The sequence below is a fragment of the Nipponia nippon genome, unplaced genomic scaffold (genome assembly GCF_047370975.1).
Source record: "Nipponia nippon isolate SJK-2023a ecotype South Korea unplaced genomic scaffold, ASM4737097v1 scaffold_10, whole genome shotgun sequence".
In the NCBI taxonomy this organism is placed as follows: Eukaryota; Metazoa; Chordata; class Aves; order Pelecaniformes; family Threskiornithidae; genus Nipponia; species Nipponia nippon.
The window spans coordinates 20,067,745-20,084,296 of NW_028262291.1; the positions used below are offsets into that span (position 1 = coordinate 20,067,745).

A 16,552-nucleotide genomic window follows, 5' to 3' on the forward strand; every position below is an offset into this window, starting at 1 on the left:
CCCTGGAATCCGATTAAATAGGTTCTTGGTTTTTTCCACACAGATCCTAGTGCATTCACTAGTGCTACCTGCCACTTCCTTGGCTCTGTGTTTCCATACATTTCAGATTTGCACTTTGTGTCTCAGAAGCCAAGATACATCATTCTCAGGGCTGTATCAGCTAGGAATTTCATATGGACCAAATGGCAAAACAAAGCAAAGTGCCTTGCCTCATCTCTTTAGGCAGGAAGGTGGAAAGCAGAGCTCCAGCTGCTCATCCCAGCCATAGTGTGTCCAGCACATGGCAACTCCCAAGTTTTCAAGTTACAAGAGAATACTCCCCTGGGTCTTTGGGAGCTTACCCGCTGGAATTAGAGTCTTCACATACCATTTTCAAGACTTTGACTTCTTTATACTGCATACAACTTTAGTATGTTTTAACAATGGAAAGGAGACACATGCATAGAAATTATTAATGGTAAGTTTGATAAATAATAAACTCCTTTCTTTTTGTTGCTGTCTCCTCGTAACTAGTCTTCTAACAACAGCATTTTGCAAATTCTGTGCTTCACTGAATTTCTCTATTGGTTAAAGCACTACCTGAAGAGTCAGATATAGGTATTCAGATCTTTGATGGGCAAATCGCTACCAATCTAGCTAGTTCTCTCTAGCACAGGATCTCTTAAGGAAAGCAAGAGCCACTGGAAACACAAGTACAGTTCTGTGCATTTCCTTTTGTGTCTTGGAGGTTTGGGAGTTAGCAGTCAAAGAAAGCGGGAATGCTGGCATGAGCCAAGGGGTATTAAGGAGATGACATTTTTCTTTCTACAGCATTCTCTCAGCCCTTAGGATATATCCTCCTTTTTTTAAACAAAAAAAAGAGAAGGCAAGCAGAGCCTTGGATTACAAGCACAGAAAGAAAATAGTTCATTTTACTGACTGTCATAAAGAAACTCTGGATGTTTGGAGGACAGAATGTGGAAAACAAATGTTCTTCCTGGGTATTTCACAGTGAAATACAAATATTTCATTATGAAATAAAAATATTCTGCTTTGCAATCATCTGAGTTGATCTTTAGTCTTGAGGGTTCAGCAATTCAACAGAAGAAAAACAAAGTCCATAAAAATCAATGAAGTCAGGCAAGTATTACGTATCAGGTGACAAAAGTTATTTCAGGAGCTTACAAACCAGTGCACTGGTACGATGATGCCTCTGAAAGGCAATTCCCATTAGAGTAGCAGCGCTGCTGTCTAATAATGTTTTGTCCATGTTTCAGTACCTTAATACCCCAGTAGTTGCAAATGCACCAAGAGCAATTTGTGCAGGACTCTTCCTGGAGAAAAGAGCTATTCTAGGATTATCAGGTTTTTTTCTCTATATTAATAGCTGCTGTTCTGCTATACCAATGGACTGATTTAGCACCGACACTGACAAGGCACCTCAGCTTCCGACACTTGTAAAGGAGCTTTGTGTTCCCCTCAACCATCAGAAAGGGGAGGAGAAATTTGCTCTGTTTTCACAGTTATATGACAGCTTTTAAAAATTTTACAGCATGAGCACAGCACCTAATCCAATAAACCTTGCCAGGAACATTTAAAATCAAGGTCTCTGAGATTTTGTTTCCTATAAATTCACCAGACTTATAAGAAAAGGGTCCTTTCCTCAGAAATGCAGCACCAATCCCACCAGAGCTGCACAGGGCTGAGGACTTTTTCTGCCACGCTGTGAGAAAGATAGCTGAAAGTACTGGGAAATAGGGTGCAGGGATGCACAAAATGGACTGGAGTTAATGAATAGGAACAGGAAGAAGAAAATGAAAGCATGATTTCTGAAGGAAGTCAAAGCATTTGCCCAAAACAGAATAAAAAGCAGGAACAATCTACAATCGGCATTTCATTCATTTAATGCAATGACTGCTCTCTATACATGGAAATAACTGCAGTTTTTATTTGGAGATCAAAGCATGAAAAAAAATTCCTTTTCCTACTTACTATTGTCTGTCACTAACAAACTACCTAGAGAAGGGTGGAGCGGAAAGGTGGAAACAGGAAAACTTCCGTGAGCATGTATGCAAAGAGAAATCCTGTCTTCTTGCAGAGATGCTTCCCCTTTAATTTCACAAAGTAAAACATGACAGATAACTGACAACAACATGAAAAACAAAACAGCAGCATCATCAACCTGTAATCATTCCAAGATTTTTGATCCCTAGAAATGGAAATTTTTTTCTGCTTTTACTAAATTTAGATCAGCTTAAGCCAGTACTTTTTAAAATCATCTCTTTTTAGTTACTTTCTCCACTGTGAGAAGGTGAAGAGCTGCATCTATTATAACTACATGCTGTGCAAACCTCATTTGGACATGATCATCATCAATCACTCCTGCTGTGCAGGTAGCATGTGAAAAGGAAACAAACCAGAAATCGTGCTGCAGTATTTGACACCACCCACTCCCCTGCTCGTATGCTTTAGTTCACAAAGAGCCCAGCTGGCATATGGTTATTCTCTCTGTTTGGGACCCCTGTCTTTTCTCTCCCTCCAAGCATATGCGAATAGCTTTGATGGTTTCAGGAGAAAGACAAAAACCTTTCCTTCTCTCTCAAAGGATTAAGGCTTTCCTACTGAAAAGCATGCCAAAGATATATTATTATGTGCCACCTTGCCTTTGTAAATACACACACATTACTTGCAGCAGTACCTCTTCTTATCACATGCACATGCTTCAGTGGAAGATAAATATTGTAAAATGAATCAGAATGCAGTGAGTATCCTTTGTGGCAGTGGCATGCATAGTCCTTTTAAGTGCTTTTAATGCCAGCATCCTATTGCATTTCTTTAGCACACACTTCAACTAGCTCTCAGTGCTATAATCTCAACCAGGGACAGTCAGTAGAGGCACAAGGCTTAAAAGAGCAAGAAAGACAGTGTTAGTCTTTTTCAGAAAGGTCTGGAGTAAGCTGCAATAAATATTAGACAATATTTAGGAATGCAGAAGCAACCAGAGTCAGAGTTGAAAGACAGACTGCAGTCTTACCAATGCTCTTTCTCTAGGGTGTAAAGCTTCTCTAGGGTGTAAAGAGAGCACCTTCCTTGTGTTTCATAGCTCTGGTTAGTACCCATGCCAATTCAGCAGACTTGCACTAGTTTATCACATCCCGACTCCTTGGTATGACTCAGGTCAGCAGAAGTTGCCTGCACTTTGTGTTTTCTGATGCACCAGCACTGCAGCATGCCTGGTTTTAAACAGCTGTACAGCAGCGCACACTAGAGAACAGCTCTTTCCATCTCACTCACAGCCCTCTGTGTACCTCCGACAATTCGTGAGAGCTCAGACAACCAGTAATACGTACATGATAACATCCAACTGCAAGCACACACACCTCCCCTTAAGTGCCGGGACAGAAGTGGTGTCATTTCACAATACCCCTTATTTCCTTCAGGTTGTTAATAAACCAATCTGGAAGAACGAGGCATTTAAAAGCACCTCCTGAGGACCTTGCAACAGACCCTCCCACATACAAATCTGGATGGGAGACTGAACTAGAAATCACTTCCTCTCCTCCCCTAGCAATCATGCTACTCCCTTTTTTACAGGACAAACAGCATTTGTAACCTGAACCCCCCGCTGAGCCTCTTTAGTCTCCGTCTACAGCCTACGCTCCCTTTCATGGCAGTGAAATCCCCAACCACCCTGCTGTTGACAGACACCTCATTTATTAAAAAGATGATGCAAAGATGCATGCCCGTGTGTCCCATCATGGTGTCCTGCTGACACACGCATGCTTCATAGTGATATGATAAGCTCTTGCCACAGAGTAGTAGCCCCAGAAGAAGTGAGGAGGGCTCTGGTCTCTCTTCACCCTTCAGAGCCATGTCTTCAGGAAGGAATGGCAATGCTAGGACCCATCACTGACTGGGACAGAGAATCATCACCTGGAGATTCCTGATACAGGCTTTAACGTTGTCATGTACTGAGCGTGCCATCCGTGATACAGCAGTGGATGCAAGCATGTGCTCAACCTTAAAATCATTGATGACCTCAGTGATTCCTCTAAGACTATGCATAACTTCTGAGGCAAGCACAAGCAAGAATGAAAGATCAAGGCAACAAAAGGAGTGTATGGCTCTCACTGGAACAAAGTGATGAAGGCATTCATGCAACTGGCCTCTATAAACACACTCTTTTGCCTTGTATCACGGTTTTGAAACGCAGCTGAAGGCCGGGAAATGACAGGGTAAAGGAAACCCTCTACGTTGTCCACACAAATTAATGAGGCCACAGAAAGCGTAGCCTAGGCACCACTTTGTTCAACTTCCGAGTTTAAACTTCTAAGTTTAAAAGCAGCAACAAGTTCGCCTACCATCTCAGTAAGCATACACAAACGCAACCGTTTTGCAGTTTCAAACGTGTACTCACCCAGAAGAGAAGGTTGAAGACAAACATTAGGTACTTGATACACTGCAGGCAGTTGTGAGCCATGCTGCACCTCTTCAATTCTAGGAGAAAAATAAATGAGAGATCCAGGTAAAAGACAACGTACTTGTTTCCCTTGGGGGACGTGTACTTAGCCTTGGTGGCCTTAGGGCCTGGGTTGGTGTGGAATCCAAAAAAAGAGTTGCTGGCAGCCCCAAACTGGCCACCATACATGCTGCTGTAGCGACGAAAGGCGCCATTTGGGAAACTGTAATCCTTGCTGTCCAGGGAAGGGCTCCTGTGATAGGTCGACTCATCGGTGCTAGACCTGCGCATGGTGGCTTCAGCTCGTCCCGTCGCAACTGCTGCTCTGACAATCGCCGATGTCAATGGTGCGGGTGAAAGGGTTGTGATTTTCTTTCCTCCTCCTTGCTATGAATCCCCTATTGCTTTGCACCAGCTGTTCTTTTGTCTGCCATCCTGTCAAGGAGTTACACGTGCTGTGCGGCAGCAAAGTTGGCGAACTGAAGTCTGCTTAGCCAGGAGTTAGGGAGCAGCGTGATTCCACATGAGAAAGACTTCTGCACAAGTAAACATTCCCGCCGGTGTCACAGTCGTCCCTCCCGGCCCACCCCGCTACCAGAGAAGAAAAAAAGAGAGAGAGATATACTGTACCCAAAGCAATGAATTTTAAAAAAAGGAAGTGTGACCTCGCTTGGATCGCAAATGCCATATAAAACCCCAGCTCCACATGCCACACACAGACAAGAGAGTGACGCCGCACAAGACTCGCGGGCAAGGGCAGGAATTATCCAAAAGGCAAGCGGCTGCCGTGCCCCTTTCCTCTTCGCCACATGGCTCTGCCCCGAGACGCTCGGCTCACTTTAAGGCTCCCCGTATCCCCTTCCTGCGGAGGGAGCCTGTGCACGGCCGCCGCGCAGCTCCATTCACAGCGCGGCCGCCACTCCTCCGGGGCTCCGCGCCAATCGCGCTCCCCGCCCGCCCGCCTCGCCGCGCCCCGGCCCGGCCCCGCGCCTCCCGCCCCGGCGGGAAGGGGCCGCCTCGCCCTGCGCCCCCCTCCCCGCCCTGCCCCTGCCCCTGCCCCCGCTGCAGCCCCTCCGGCACCCCGCCTCCACCACCTTTGCAATGAGAACACCCCTCGGTCCCGGGGCGCAGCGGGCGCTGCCTCAGCCCGGCGGGAGCGCAGGCGGGGCCGGCGGCAGGAGCCCCCGCCGCGGGCGGCTTTCGGGGCCGCCCGGCGCTGCCCGCCCGCGGTCCCGCCGCCCCGCTCCGAAACTCTCAGCACCGAGTCACCGCAGGGAGATCGCGCCTGGGCTCTACAAGGGCTGCCGGAATAAAGGGGGATAAGTAACTGTTGTAAAAATGTCTTACGCATAAGCGTTCGGAATGCTCGGGGGGAGCGGGGTCAGAACAGGCCGCGTTCCCTTGCCGGAGGGCTTGTTTGTTCCGCTGCAGATCCATCACCAGGGTTTTCCTAATTCACTCGGTCCCACGGAATCATCACTCAGCAAAACGTATGGCCAGCGCCTTCGCTTCTCTAGCAGCCTGTCTCCCCCCCGTCAGGTAACTCACTGACTGGCATCATACTCCGTACACGGGGGAGCACTGCCCTAAAATCTGGCTACTCTCACAGGCAGTAAAGAGTTGAAAATCTGCCACACGCAACTTTTTCAGAAAGGAAAAATCTGACTGAACCTGTGTTCAACCTTACAGTATTAACAGTCAGGACAGCAAGACTCATTTACCATTTTTGCCCTAAATTCCCTGTGCGAGTAACTCACTTCATCTCCATATGTGCCACTTCCTTATCCGTAAAATGGGACAGCCTGTCTCTGCCTTCCTTCTCATCCTCTGTCTGCCTTTCGATTCTGACTGTAAGCTCCTGGAACTAAGTGAGAAGATGGCTGGCTAATATTTTTTAAAAGGCTTGCCCCAGCAGAGAATTAATGAAGATGAAAACACGTTTCTCGCATGAAGCGTCTTGCCAGTCTCAGCACAAATCAAGAGACATAGGCACCAATTAATTAAAGAACAAATCAGTAAAAGTAAAATGAGCTGGTTTTGCACATAGCCTGAGCAGTTCACCCTTGCAAACCACCCTCTAATTCTGTCGATTTAGAAACTGCAAAGCTAGAGTCTAATTATTTCCCTTCATTTCCTCTGCAAACTATAAATACACTGGGCATACCTGGTGCAAGCTTTAGAGAGAAAGAACTTGAGCACAAAACACAAGGGTAATAACTCCTGCGCCATCTGGTTCAACAACTTCGGATGACTTACAACTTTTCCACTTTTTAATTTCCCTACCTCTAAGAGCAGAGATACTTCATAGCCACGATAGAGCTCACTCTTCTACTCTTACTCCCTCCCTTTCCTGCATGGTATAAACTCCATCCCCAGAAAGGAGCCCTCCTTTCCTAGGACATAAATATGGTCCCATGCAAGCAGATCTGTTCTCAGTTTGAGTTTCCAATACACCATTTATTTTCCTATGGCACCAAACAGTTCTGCCTCCAATCTTCCTCCTTGTCTGTATGGCAACTAGACTGGTTTGGCAATGGAAACCTAAAGGTGATTCAAATATTTTCTGTGTCCCCTGTCAATATACAGAAATGCCTATGCACAAAGCTCTATATTAAATGGTAAAACGAAAAACTGGGTACAGCTCAGTTCACAGATTATGTTGAAACAGTGTCAAGTCAGATAATCGCTATTTAACAAGGGTGTCCACGGTATTGCAAGCACGTAACAGAGGCCAATTTGGCATATTTACTGTAAACTAGACATCTGAAGGCTCAAAAGCAGCTCACTTACTGCTATCTGGATAAGAAAAGGGGTAGAAATCACTTAATTTCACCTTTCCTTAAGGCAAGAAATCATCAATTCCCAAGAGAATTCAGTCCTTAATATGGGTGGAATAATTTATAAAGCCAAGATCTGAGCTAAAAGAGAAAGTTTCTAAATGCTGTTTTTAAATAAAAAATAATAAACATCAACACACAGTGGGTATATTTCAGACAGATGCAGAAAAATGCATGAGGAAGGCGGAGGTCCCAGACGACCCTTACAATAAAGAGTACTTGTACCCCAGCCTCCTTTCACCACCATCCCTTATCACACCTCATTGAGATGACAACTTTTCAAAGGCACTTTAGTGTAAAATTTAGCTCTCAAGTCATCGCTGTTCTTCTTTCTCATGCCAATATCAACAGCTAATTAGAAACAGCGTCATTTGGGATACAGGCATTATACAACTCCAGAATCATTCTTTTATTAAATCTGCTACACTAGGAAACCCAGTCAGAGTTCGCTAGCCTAAATGGGAAATCCTTGAGATAGCAACATTGCACCGGCAGGCCGATCACGGCTTGGATGGCATGCTTATATGAAGGAGTAAGACCCTGCGTGGGAAGGGGGGAAAAGCAATAACAAGAGAAGGGCTGATGTACTCTGCTTTTGTCCATCCCTGGTGGAAAGTGGATGAAAGGGGCAGGGATATGCTGGGACCCGTATCAACATTTAAGCCGTTACAATAAAGTAATACTTAGATGAACAAAGAAAAATAAACCTTGGAAGCATTGTGTTGCTGGGCCATTATGTCCACAAGGGTGACTCAAGGGGCAGGTGAATTATAGCTTTCACAAAACTTTTTGTTAATGACCGAGCCTAAAATCACAGCCTGGACCTAGAGACCTCTGTTCACCTTAGCTTTCCATCTACTTTTTCTCTCCCCAACTGCATCTGTATATTCCCATCCCGTGGCCAATTCGTATTGATTCCGCTACACAAGAAAGCAAGCACTGTGCAGTCTTGCCGGCAGAGGTTCAATTTGTATTGATTCTGGTGGCATGCTACCATTTACATTGTAACAACTCTGTCCCTGCTGCTTTGAGTGGAGGGCTGGCAACCCTTCAACAGCTCCAGCCAAAACCCTGGCCCTGAAACAGGAGAGGCAGCACTCTAACCATGTCAGATGAGCTCCAGGCAATAGACAGAAACTGTAAAAGGTCTGGGCGTCAGCAGAAGATCTGTTAACCGCGTTATCCCTCACGCCCTTTCTCAGAACAGCCTCATCCAAGGCTTCAGCTGTCACCCGAGGACACCCTTGTTCAGCCCACACTTTCCACCTGCCACCTCACCCTGCGCTGGCAGCTGCCACAGGCGCCGCACCGTGCGCCTACCCCCCTGGCCAAACCTACTCCCAGTTCCCTCCCTTGTTCTTGTTGCTGTGACGGGCGCTCCCCCTCCCAGCCCCCGCCTTGCGGGGCAGGCGGCCATTACCTGTGGGCAGGCTGGTCACGGCCCCACTCGCCCTTTAAAGGGGTCGCGGGCGCCCAGGCCCATCAGGATGAGGCACGTGGTGGAACGGGTACGTGTGAGAGCACATGGGTGCAGCCCGTGGCAGGGGGGCTGCGGGCAGGGGGTGCTGCTGGGCCCTCATCCCCGCAGCAGGGACACCACCGTTGCCAAGGCCTGAGCGAGCTTTGTGTGTGTACTCTGAGCTCAAGTGATGGTTAACGTGTCAAAATGATCTGCCAAGGATCCCTAAAGAGCCTGCCTGTCCCCACAGTTTGGGTGAGAGCTGCTTTCCGGGCCTTTTCAAGCCCCTGCTCTCCTTTGGCTCCACTGTTGGTGCACCATGTTTTTCCAGACCCAGCTGCTTCTTTCCCTGTTCCATGTCCAGGGCTTCCCCTCCTCATGCCTCGCCGTGTGTGACACCTCTGGACCCAAAGGAACCATCAACTGAAACCAATGGGTATTTCAAACCGCTTTGGATCAGGCCTTCCTTTTAACCATTTTTAATACTGCTTTCTCTTCCTGCTCCATGATTTAACTCTCATGATCACAAAACAACAGTCCCTTCAGGTCACATAAAATGTAGCCACTAACTCACCTCCTCATTAATTTAGTCTCATTAGTCCTTTAATGGTTGCACTGGCTTTCCCTCTGCTAAAGCCTCTTGTCACTACCTTCAAAACTGCATACCTGCTCCATCCTCCTAATGAAATAACCCACTTTGCATTACCCTCAGCAGCCTGTTTGTGAGCATCTCATAAAAACTGTTAAGAAGTGATCCACAAAATAAAAGAAATTTTAAAAAATCCTGCTAGAAGCTATTACTGAAATATACTATATAAATACAGGGTATGTATGTGACAACTGCTCCTGCTCTGCAACAGGGGGGTCTGCAAAGGCACACACATGAGAGGTGACAGTCTTTCCCAGTAGTTTCAGTGAACAAAATGTTTAAGATCAAATATTACTACAAGACTGGGAGCTTTTTGTGGGTTATTAACTTTGCTCCATACCACAGCATTACAATCAGCTAAGGGTGATCAGCTGATAAATACACTCCAAATGGTTAACTTTTTAATTTCGTGTACGTACAGAGATCACCACATAAAAGCATTAATCAAAACTGTTGGGCATTGCCTGTCCCCTTCTTCAGCAATGTGCCTAAGGAGCAACCCCTTTTCTCTGCCCCAGTGAACTCTTTGCAGCTACTGTTTTGTTACGTTTGATTTAGCGATGCAGGCTTTGTTAAAAATGTACCTCTTCCAAAAACTAAGAGAAACATTACCTCTTCTGACAGGAGTCAGAAGTTCAGGGCCAGGCTGTCTGTTTCGGCTAAGGAGAAAAAACTTGTGATGGAGTCTTTGATTTGTTTGCTTTTGTATATTCATTTTGCATGAATATAAATGATTAAAAGCACAAGGCAAAAGGGAACGAGAATATGATTTTTAACCTGACAGCCTCGCGCTGCCATAGGTCTGTAGTCTCTGCTCAGCCCTGGCGAGTACTGTTTAATATCTTCATCAAAGACATGGACAGTGGGATCAAGCAGACCCTCAGCAAATCTGCAGATGGCACCAAGCTGAGTGGTGCGGTTCACATGCCTGACAGATGGGATGCAATTCAGAGGGACCTGGGCAAGCTCAAGAAGTGGGTCCATATGAACCTCATGAGGCGGAACAAGGCCAAGTGCAAGGTCCTTCACCTGGGCTGGGGCAACCCCTGGTATCAAGACAGGCTGGGGGATGAAGGGATTGAAGAGAAGCCCTGCGGAGAAGGACTTGGGGGTACTGGTGGATGAAAAACTGGACATGAGCTGGCAATGTGCGCTTGCAGCCCAGGAAGCCAACTGTATCCTGGGCTGCATCAAAAGAAGCGTGGGCCAACAGGTTGAGGGAGGTGATTCTGTCCCTCTGCTCCCCGCTGGTGAGACCCCACCTGGAGTACTGCATCCAGCTCTGGAGCCCTCTGTACAAGACAGACATGGACCTGTTGGAGCAGGTCCAGAGGAGAGCCACAAAAATGATCAGAGGGATGGAACACCTCTCCTATGAGGAAAGGCTGAGAGAGTTGGGGTTGTTCAGCCTGGAGAAGAGAAGGCTCTGGGGACACCTTATTGCGGCCTTTGAATACTTGAAGGAGGCTTATAAGAAAGATGGGGAGAGACTTTTTAGTAGGGCCCGTAGTGATAGAGCAAGGAGTAATGGTTTTAAATTAAAAGAGGGCAGATTCAGACTAGATATAAGGAAGAAATTTTTTACGATGAGGGTGGTGAAACATTGGGAGAGGTTGCCCAGAGAGGTGGTAGATGCCCCATTCCTGGAAACATTCAAGATCAGGCTGGACAGGGCTTTGATCAACCCAATCTAGTTGAAGATGTCCCAGCTCATTGTAGGAGGGTTGGACTACATGACCTTTAAAGGTCCCTTCCAAGGTCCCTTCCAACCCAAACCATTCTATGATTCTATGAATATGACTGGGGGACCTGGGCATTGAGCCAGCACTATACGATTACCTCTCTGCATCTCCATCCACAGGCTAAGCAATGGAGAGATCTGGCGACAGTGTCCCTGCATGTCAACCCCCTTCCGGACAGCCCACAGAGAGCAAAGAAGCAGCAACCAAAGGTTTTCCTCCCTAAATCCTGCGATCTCCTAAAAATTCACGGGGTGCAAAGAGCCTGTGCTGCCACGTGTTGCCAAAGGCTTTAGGAGAGACATGAGTGGGTCAGACTTGGAGCCATAAAGCCAGTTCCTGAACCAAAAGCAAGACATGTCAAAGCAGCCCCGTAAGAAACAGGTAAATCAAGCAACCATCAGTCCTAGTCTGGGCAGCAGGTCCTCCAGCTCGAGGATTATTACCTTGGGGCTGTAAGCTGCAGATCTCTCAAGAATCTTTTATTGTAGAAAGAAATATGAATATTTTTCAAACAAGTCAAGCAGAAGAGAGCATGTTTCACTGAAAGCTCAAACTTATCGCACACATAAGAAGATCCCACACCTTCCCTTTTATTTCCAGGGCCCTTGCTTGTCCGTTAGCAATTAGAGTATCTGTAAAAGGCTGTATTTGCTGTAAAGTGGCTGAGCCCTGGATTGCTAGAAAGTAGTTGAGCACTGGATTGCATGGGCAGGACGAGAGAGTCAGATGTTCTAGAGATTTCCTCAGCTAATACAAAGATATTTTGATATTCACAGTTGTACCTGCAACTCCTTTAAAGATTTACTGATGCCTCCAACAAAACTTTGAAAAAGCGTTCCAGTCAGAAGCAATTTCACTTATATAGCAGACTTCAGGGTTGGTTTTTTTTCCATTTTCTTTCCTTTTTTTCTTTATAAATAAGGAAATTTGCATGGGAAAAAAAGGATCTTCAATACTTAATAGCTCATCTCCTTCTGCTCACATGCCACCTGAAGTCATGATCTTTGGTTTATGGCATAATTAGTTGCTATGGAAATAACATAATCATAGATACAGAGAAAATATTTTGGGTGTGATTTGCAATGCTCTTTATTTAAGCCCATGCACAAGTTACTTTTGCAGAAACCTCACTGCTTTTTACGTGCTCTCATCTGCATAACGGTTTTCATCACCTCTGCCTGTGCGCTCAGACACACCGGTATTGGTACGTACACTACTCGCACTGAAGGCATTTCCTTCAGCCATATTTGAGCATTTACATGTTCAAACAGTGATGAGAGAATACACGCATGCAGAAGAGATGGTGCCAAGTCAGACTAAACAAAAAAAAATCTCTTTAAAAAATTACTTGGGATAGGGTCCCAAACCCCTGTGCACCACAGAGCTCCCTTGCCATTTGTGCTTTCTGGGCTTTTGTCATCCTATTCTTTGCTAATTATTTCTTTTGTCCAATAATAAAAATTTTAAGTAAGGAGATTCCGTGTTTCCCCAGCAAATACTCTGTATTTAAGTCCTGAACAGAGAGGATTATTGCTGCAGATGAAAGACAACCAGTGCCAGTCACTGAACTCCTGGAAAAGCAGAAGCCCTGTTTCTCTGCCAATGCCCTCAGTAATAAAGAATGAAAGAACAGAAATAAAGAATCCATCTGACACCTCGTACAAGATGAGTTGCAGCCCAAAGAAAATCTTTGTCAAGACCCATCTTTGCAGTGTCAGCAGGTCCTAGTGGCACAAATGCAATTTATGTGCTAGTTTTCTTAAAATCAGGTTACTTTCTCTAACCTGAGAGATCAGCTGACGTTCAAAGAAATACCACTTCAAACACACACGTGGTACTCGGAATCTTTCTGTCAAGTATAAAGCGATCAATCAGACATGAAAATCTTTAAACTACACAGTTCTGGTGGTTTGTGAAAGCATGTATTTTAAAGCAGAACTGAAAAACAAACAAGCAAACAAACAAAAACAAAAAAAAACCCAATGACTTAGAAAAATTCGAAGAGTCATTAATGTTCCCTAACTAGTGTCTGCCTTTTAACATCCTCATGGATTTTTTTTCCTTCATGATTCAAAATGGATTCTCTTCTTGTCTTGCATCCTTAAAAACAGGGCTAGGGTTTTGCAAGCATATGAGCATGAAACAAAGTTCATATAGCCATATTTCAGCTCCATTTCCAAAGCAATGAAGGCCCAGTGGCGTTCTCTGACCTCGCAGGCATCCGAGTGCTCAGCACTTTTGAGTATCAGGTCACGGAGAGCCCATTTCAGCGAAGTACTCAACCACAGTTTTTGCTGCATTGAGATATTCATGTACTTAAATAGTAAGCACACACTTAAATGCTTTCATGAGTGGGATTGTACATAAGCATGAGAAATGCAGTGTTTAAAAGGCTGCAGATCGAGCTGTACTCTGTATACAGCTGCTGTAGCAGAAGGAATTACTCCCTGAGCACACATTTTTGAGGCTACTGCTTCGCAGATCTACCTGCAGAGCTGGCTGGGAGGTGCCTTCAGCCAAAACAAGCAAAGTTAGTTCAGGTAGTTTGAAATGGGGTAAGGAGCTCTCCTACCAGCAACTCAGTCAACAGATGCGAGCAAGCACACCAAGACCCCAGGGCAGGCCGAAGAAGCAGCGATTTCTGCTGCTGCATTGCTGGGTCGGTGTCTTTCTCTTCATAGCCAAAAGACCTCAAATTTGTTCCTAGCTGCCCTAGGCTCCTTCCAAAATCCTAGCTTAAAGATAAATACACATCTTTTTCCAAAAAAGGACTGAAAATAAAACGCCTAAGGGAGCAATAGATGTCCTTTTCATCTTGAAAGATAACAACTTCTTGGAATAAGCAAACGGACATTATTTTTTACGACATGGAAGTTCTGTCACACCAACTCAATGCATTTCTTACAATGCAAGCTGTGCTGGAGACAGCTTAAAATTAAAACTGAAGTATTAAAGATCCTGCAGCAAATTAAGAGTATTTGAAAGGGAATAATAAACAAAAACACTAGGTTATGATTAAATATTGATATTAAAATGGAATGGACCTGTACAAAGAAAATGCAGCTAGCCATATATATTTATATATATTATGTTATCAGCTACTATTCCTTTCCTTGATGTTGTAAGGAATCACGGGGCTTATATCATCACACATAGTAAAAGTAAACAGCAGTGGATCTCTTATCCCTGACATCTCTGTAACCATTCAAGCAAAAAGAGAGGAGCTTCTGCTATCAAAAAAAAAAATTCTGGGTAGGAGCACAAGCTTTGGCTTTCCGCTTTGCCATTCTGAGCATTCATAACAGTGAACAGTAAAAATAACTTCAGGGGTGCTACCAGCAGACATACTTTCAAATATATTTTTCGAACAGAAAACACATACAGGTAAACCATTTAAAACAGCAGCCTAGGATTTACACTTCTAAAAGTCATATTAGTGAGTACAATAGTGATAATGCTTGAAATAAAAATGCTCTTTTGGAAGAAAAAGTATCACCTGCACTGGAAAACATATATCTTTATTAACTTGTTCACATCACCACTATCTGGCTCTTTTTCTATTTCACTGTCAAAATCTGTAAATAAGCCCATTTCCCTAAGGAAGGGTACATCTAACACAGAAGGAAGAGGCACCTGTATTTTAAGGCAGCACAGGAGTGACAGCCTTTTTGCAAAACATACCTAAACTTAGTTACCAAAGATAATACAGAGGCCCTAATTCAGCAAATTCAAGTTGTCTTAGAAAAAATGAGAAACTCATCCCTATTTATCAAGGCGCTTTATGCTATTTAACTTTAAGCATGGGGCTTTGTTTGGACAGAAATAAGGACATAACTTAAGAGTTTTAATGATAAAGAATGAAAGATAACCAGTGGCTCAATTTAGATGCTCTCATTGAAAAGGTACTTTCAAAGTATCTGCTTACTCTTTAAAGTCATCACCCATTCTGCACGCTGGCTAAGATTCTGGATTTAATCAAAACCACGTTTGTGCCTAAATTTCACCCGAGTGTTTGTGCTCAGTGTTACCTATTGGTTTGCACTAGGCTTTCAGATATTCCTACTCTGTAAGAAACACTTGGCACAGGACATGAGCAAAATGTAATCCTGCTAAATCTAAGCCCTAGCATACATTAAACTGCTAAAAATGCAAGGTCAACCTCTTCTGCAGTCTGACCTCCAAGTAGTTTGTTTACTGTGTTATATTTATGGAGATTTTTATGAAGGCAGATTTATATAGTAAAAAATTATTTCCGCATCAGATCACCAAGAAGCCAACTGAAAAGTGATTAGGATAGTTTCCACAAAAAAAGGATATCTATTCCATGATGGTTTTAAGAAATGGCAGGGAATGAAGAAAGAAGAACCAGCCCTCCTGATTTCTGTATTCTGCATTTCTGCCTTTAGACAGGATTTCTTATCTGATGGGGAAAGAGGACCTCCTTAGAAACATTTTTATTTTACACATATTTCCAGGTATCTGAAGACCATATTAAGTTTCTGCATAGCCCTAGTATTGCTAATGATATTTCTCTCAAATAATGCATAATTATGAGCCTATAAAACTTTAATTAAGATGCTTTATAGCCTTTTATAAGCGTCACCCAAACCTATACTGCAGGGTAAACTGTATTTTTAATTTCTATTTGTTATGTTTACACTGTGCAAAGAGATTCATTACAGTAAAAACTAGTTATTATTTCTTAGAAGACTACACAAATTCCTTGGTCAAAGTCTGTCTGGATAAAGTAAACAAATAATCATTTTGTTTGCCTCCATTTTGCTTGGAAATAGAAACGCTAAACAAACTGTAACGCAACTCGACCAGTTCCTATAGGGGTCAAACACTACAAAGCCAAAACTGCACCTCTGCTGCTTTCCACATGCCAAGAATCAAGATGCTGAATTTATTTGCAAGGGCAAAAAGTGAAAATACCCAGAAGATAATTATACTCACTGCCTGGCTCAAACAGCATGCTTTGTTTGGAACCTGATCCAAAACTGAAATCATTGCAAGGTGCTCTTCCAATCTCAACACCTCAAAAGTCCGACTGCTTTTAGTCCAGGCAAATCTTGGAGCAAGCTTCTACCCCATTGATGTCTGGATATTGTTGTGAGCAGGACTGCTATAGATAGGTCATATACAGATGAGACCGCATTAAATTTTTTTTATGCAAGACAGAGAGGCAGGAGGGTTGAATCCAGGACTCCCTTCACCACTGTGGAATGGGATTTCTTTATTGATCTCTTTAAGACAGGATAGGTATGACAAGTATGACAAGTATGACAGGACAGATGTAACAGGGCATTAAAGCTCCAAGAACTGGGAGGGGAGAAGGGCTGACATCCTCACCAGAGCCTGCGGGGCTCCCTGATGGCCTGCCAGCTCTGTGGGTCAGACAAGTGTCCCCAAAGGCATTCTGGACAC

General features: G+C 44.3%; 1 protein-coding gene across 22 annotated transcripts in view; it reads right to left on the reverse strand.

Moving 5' to 3' along the window:
• TSPAN4 (tetraspanin 4) overlaps positions 1 to 16,552 on the reverse strand; it is a 443,271-nt gene that overhangs the window by 198,449 nt on the left and 228,270 nt on the right. For 15 of the 22 annotated variants that reach the window (XR_015701873.1, XR_015701874.1, XM_087745828.1 and 12 more), the window contains one exon: positions 4,397 to 4,476. The exons of 5 other annotated variants lie outside the window; for them this stretch is intronic. Coding sequence is in view for 15 of the 17 variants with exons in the window: in XM_087745819.1 (XP_087601945.1) it covers positions 4,397 to 4,476 (80 nt within the window). In the remaining 2 variants the exon portion in view is untranslated. Of the gene's footprint in view, positions 1 to 4,396; positions 4,999 to 5,068; positions 5,313 to 16,552 lie in introns of those variants that run through there. 2 more of the 22 variants (XM_087745822.1, XM_009470334.2) reach the window with 2 other exon arrangements.